At 49.9% G+C, this 4,638-nt stretch overlaps 1 protein-coding gene across 1 annotated transcript; it reads left to right on the forward strand.

Annotated features, from left to right (window-relative positions):
* The first annotated feature begins 1,591 nt into the window (after positions 1-1,591).
* LOC149809580 (uncharacterized) lies at positions 1,592-4,143 on the forward strand. Its single transcript, XM_089994752.1, has 3 exons — positions 1,592-1,720; positions 1,892-1,979; positions 3,528-4,143. The coding sequence occupies exons 1-3, from the start codon at positions 1,694-1,696 to the stop codon at positions 3,752-3,754; spliced, it is 342 nt and encodes a 113-aa protein (XP_089850878.1). The 5' UTR covers positions 1,592-1,693; the 3' UTR covers positions 3,755-4,143.
* Positions 4,144-4,638: the final 495 nt, after the last annotated feature.

Raw genomic sequence — 4,638 nt, forward strand, 5'->3', positions numbered from 1 at the left:
TCTAGATGAGTGTACATGCCGTGTGAACATTCCACCAGTGTCACAGGTTGACAACAGTGATACCTGGGATTGGGATGATGTATACATGACTCCCAAGGGGAAGACGTCACCTGAAACGTCATCTGGACGTTTCTTAGGGGTATCGATCATCACCACCCCCATAACACATCGTTAGGGTGTCTTGATATGGTGCGTTGTTAGTTAGCAGAACCAAACCGGGCACAAATTCTGAGAGCCCGCCGCAGCTGCCTATCGCACCCAAGGAATGCGTTATCCAAGCAGATAACTATAGTTAACATCTTTCTTGTGCAAATGGAGAAGTGGCGGCTGATGATTCAGGATTGCCGTGCAACCAAGTTGAGCGCCAACCAAGTTGGTTGGATGCTCGAATCACGGTCTACCCCTCAAGAAAAAACGCTTACATGGGAAGAATGAGGCCAATAAATTATTCATCTTTGAAAGCACCATACCATCAGAGTTGTCCTGACAAATTGCTTGCGGATATTGTACGGCTTCAGAATAACACGATGACTTGAGCAGTCGCGAAGGCCATGTCTGATCGTTCACTCACAGCTAAGTAAACAGAGCTCAGAGCACATGTCACTCGTTTCCACAGAAATGACGAGTTTTCATGGGAGCACCACCAGTGTCAGTGCCAGCACTGCCAGTGCTGGCACTGTTGCTTCTCCAACTTATTCACCTGCCGTGACTAGGTGAGCACGTGCCTGGTACACGCATCATGACGACCCCATCACAAAAGCAAATGAAGATGTTCTGGACCACTCATGCTACCGATGCTGTAGATATACCGTCTTTTCGCGATGTATGCAACTGCCCGAAAGTAATGTGATCTCAGTGCATCAGCAATTGCATACATCAAGGTTTCGATTGAACATGGCGCTACATCCATTGTGAGCAGATCGCATGGACGCCGCATTTCTTTCGTTTTATAAATTAAACGAACGCAACGCGTTCATCTGCTGGAGGTATGAAGCTGCGGATGGGTGCGACATACCAGGCATACGAAGCGACGTAACCGAGATGAGACAGCACCCAAGTGGCCAGAACTGACAATCATTGCATGAATTCTGGATACTCTACACGAGCCCATGCTTGCGGAAATGTCGTCTACTTTCCCTATTCAGCATGTTTGCTCTTGGGAAGGGACCGTGTTCGGGTGAGTGCATTCAATGCTTTTATCCCTGAACCCCGAGCTTTGCACTGGCTTCATTTAGTACAATGAATTCAAGAATGTCCTATTTTTCCGAAGGGTAGAAACGAGCTCGAGACACGACCATCAGCTCTGTGTAGGGTGTTCGACGTTGCGCACATCTCTAGTAATCCTACGCACACGGTTACTGCCACTTCGTTATCAAGTTGTGCCAAATCGGGATCTTCATAATTGGCATTTCAAATTCGGTGTAAAAAACTCTCTCCGAAAGAGCTGTCGCATGGGTCGAACAAACCAACACACCATGTCGCAGCGACCGTGTAGGATCTCGAATAGGATCTCCGGATTGCCCCATTATTCTGGGGAATTTTGCCTCAAACTTGCACCGACCCGAACAAGCTGTGTGCTTTTCATGCAAATGAGCGTACTGCAAAGACTTACAGTAGGCTAAGACACGGGATAAGGCTGGTAGCGCTGGTGAAGCATTTGTGTTCTTGTCGCCTACCCCACATCACCGACAACATGCAGGCTGCATTCTCTGTGTCCAAGGTATGGTATATGTTCTCATCTTCAGTTCCCTCTAGAAGCTGTCAATTCATTTGTTGAGTGTCTGGATTTGTTTGGGACTTTCGAGCTCACGTGTGGCGTGACTGGTCCCAACCCTTACAGAACCGATTCTGCGCGGTTAATCGTGTCCATTGACGGAATTATAACTTGCAGGTGACAGCCACCCCAAGGGTTGTTCGTTGCAATGCCGTGCCCGTCGTGGCAGTAGACCGTCGCCAGACCTTCGGCATGATCGCTGCTGGTGCGTATACTGCTCTCCGTTGTGCTGTGGCCGGTGGACGTTCAACCGCTGCCTTAATCAGCATTGGCATGCCAGAACTCTTTTGGAAGGAGCCGTTTTGAGCTGCAATGCTTCCTCGGTCCTGATTTTGTCCTCTGATAGCCCGAGTTGATCACGACGTATCTTGCAACCACCTCAAAACCATTCACAGCATTCGGCATGCCATGCTGCTGCTTGGTTCCGGGTTCGATATGCACCTTTGGCAGCCAAACGAGTGAGGCACTTTCTCACGCGTAACAGAGTATCTCTTGAGCTGATCGTCCCAATGGTCAGGCTGTGAACTGGTGTTCGTTTGGACTGGCGTTGTCACGCTGGGAACAGAAAGGACGCTACAGTTTCACCGTGCATGAATCGCGACATTGCAGTAGAAATGTAGCTCTTCGTGGCTTTCACTGCGGGTGGCGCCATCGTGCTCCTTTTTTTTTCGGAAATCAGGCCGGTTTTCTGAACTGCAAAACCCACGCTGCTTTCATGCATGTAAGCATGAAAACCGCATGTACTTCTGCTAACAATGAACAATTTAATTATGCTGGGAGAAAGTCTCTTGTGAATATTAGCAGAAGCCTTTCAGACGCGGAGGGGCATTTCTTGGATGGTGTCGGGTCACGATTCACTGCCCTTTGAGGCTTACCAGACTTCTTGGTGATGCTCGCCACTCACGTAGTAAAGCTTCGAGCATGAGTCGTGCCGTTCTGCCGATCTAAGCACGGCAGCATTATTGTTTGTGTACTTGTGGCGGCACCACCGTACCGGGTAGGGTTCAATCGCGATCAATGCACACCAACCCACTCCTTCCATGATCATTTCAAATGAAATTCATGATACGTGAGCAGCATTGCTGTTGAAGAAGTTTGAAGTGTAACGTTGGTGGGCTCCTACAAGGTGATAGGTGGTTCAACGAGTGCAGACTGCACATTCACAGCTGCTTTGACAAGGGGCGCTTGCACCTTCACTTGGCGAAGTCACATGCCCAACAGTCCAGACACAGTGATCGTCATCGAGTGGTTCACATGGATGTCCTCCCCACCTGACATGTCCATCAGAACGAGCTTATGAGGCAGCGACTGCCGTCAGGCTACATATCGCAAATCAATCAAACACCAGGCCACACACACACAGTGCCAACCTTTTGACACAGCAGCGATGGTTATGCGATGGCTCTACGCAAAGGGTTGCACACAACTGTACAGCCCGCTGTTCACCTGAACCTCATCATCAACTTTCACATCAAACTACTTTTGTGCAGTCACATGTTCAATTGATGGCAGTCGCTCCAGCGGCGCTCTGGGCAGCTAAAACTTAATCAAGAAGTCGGTGCATAGTCAGGAAGTGGGTCCTGCATGTCAAGCACAAGAAGTATCGCGTGACCTGCAAGCTTATGAAACACACTTATAATTGAACTGATGCAATACACTTGCTGTATCGTTCAGCCATTCCCAACATCTGTGGATGTAGTTGGTCTTGGGTGATCTGTGAAATCATAGGGTGGAGCAAAGCGATTGTATGCAGGGATTGCTGCCATCGTGGCGGCTCCTTCCGCTCAAGCCTTTGAGATCCCCTCCCAAGCGTCCACTGGCAGCACCACCAGGAGTGGATCCATCCCCCCCAACTCCTCCACAGCCTCCATGTCCGGCTACAACCTCGAAGGTACAAAGAAGATGGGCGTGTCTGTCAAGAGCAAGAAGAAGATCCTCGCCAAGCTGAAGGAGAAGGCCTCCAGCGAGAGCCTTCTGTAAGTCAGGTACTTAGCTTGCCACCCCAGGAGATAGCCACGGCAAGAGTACGGCCTGAGGCAACGGCGCCAAGAAGCGTGCGTTGTACAGATGACTCTGCATGCTAGCAGCTGTGACTCGGTGATTCAGGCCATCAGAAGGCAATGCGAAGCGGAAAAGCACACTGTCTGCAGTAGCGCGGCCTGCTGCTGCATCATGTGGCACCAAGATGCCCGAGTGTGGCCACCTGGGTGTGAGGAGAACCGCAATCTCTGTGTGGCGTGCTACATCGAGAAGAAACACACATTTTGTGTAGCGCATCATCAAGAGCATGCGATGTCGTTGCCATGCCTTTCCCGTCAGTGCATAGCTTCTATTACTTCATGGCTTGAAGATGCCTTGGCAAACGTACATTGGCAAACTGTAAAAGGACGTCCCTCTTGGTGGATGAGGAGACAAAGTGGCTTGTATGATATGTCACCACGACGCATTCCGCTTAATGTCCAGTTCATCCCGAGGCAGTCAAAACTGCAGATCGATAGAATTTAACCGAAACGCATCCAATAACATGCATAGCCTGTTGGTGCACTCAACAAGGGGAGCAGTGTCTGAAGAGTCATGCATGCTCTAAGAGCATGGGTGTTGAAGCATGGCAGTGACTTGTGGGCACGCTGCATTCGCCAGTATGCCAAAAGGCGCGATGTATCTACAGATATTGGGTGCAGAAAATGGACCATGCTTGACTTGCAGACGGTAGAAATCAATCATAAATTCAATCGGCTGGAGGCATCCAGCGTGGGGCAAGCTGCTGTTGGCAACTTGTTAAGGAAAAGTACGGGGCGGACAGTATGGGGCAAGTCCATCCATATCGTGATGATCGGGTTCAGCACGTTGCTGCACGTCACACA

Source organism: Nuphar pumila, unplaced genomic scaffold (genome assembly GCF_984573655.1).
Source record: "Nuphar pumila unplaced genomic scaffold, dmNupPumi1.hap1.1 HAP1_SCAFFOLD_1002, whole genome shotgun sequence".
NCBI lineage: Eukaryota > Viridiplantae > Streptophyta > Magnoliopsida > Nymphaeales > Nymphaeaceae > Nuphar > Nuphar pumila.

Excerpts from the sequence above, each read along its gene's own strand:
- LOC149809580 (XM_089994752.1), top strand. The coding sequence starts at position 1,694 with ATGCAGGCTGCATTCTCTGTGTCCAAG. Across the intron at positions 1,721-1,891 it reads CTGCATTCTCTGTGTCCAAG|GTGACAGCCACCCCAAGGGT; the intron begins GTATGGTATATG and ends TATAACTTGCAG. Across the intron at positions 1,980-3,527 it reads CTTCGGCATGATCGCTGCTG|GGATTGCTGCCATCGTGGCG; the intron begins GTGCGTATACTG and ends GATTGTATGCAG.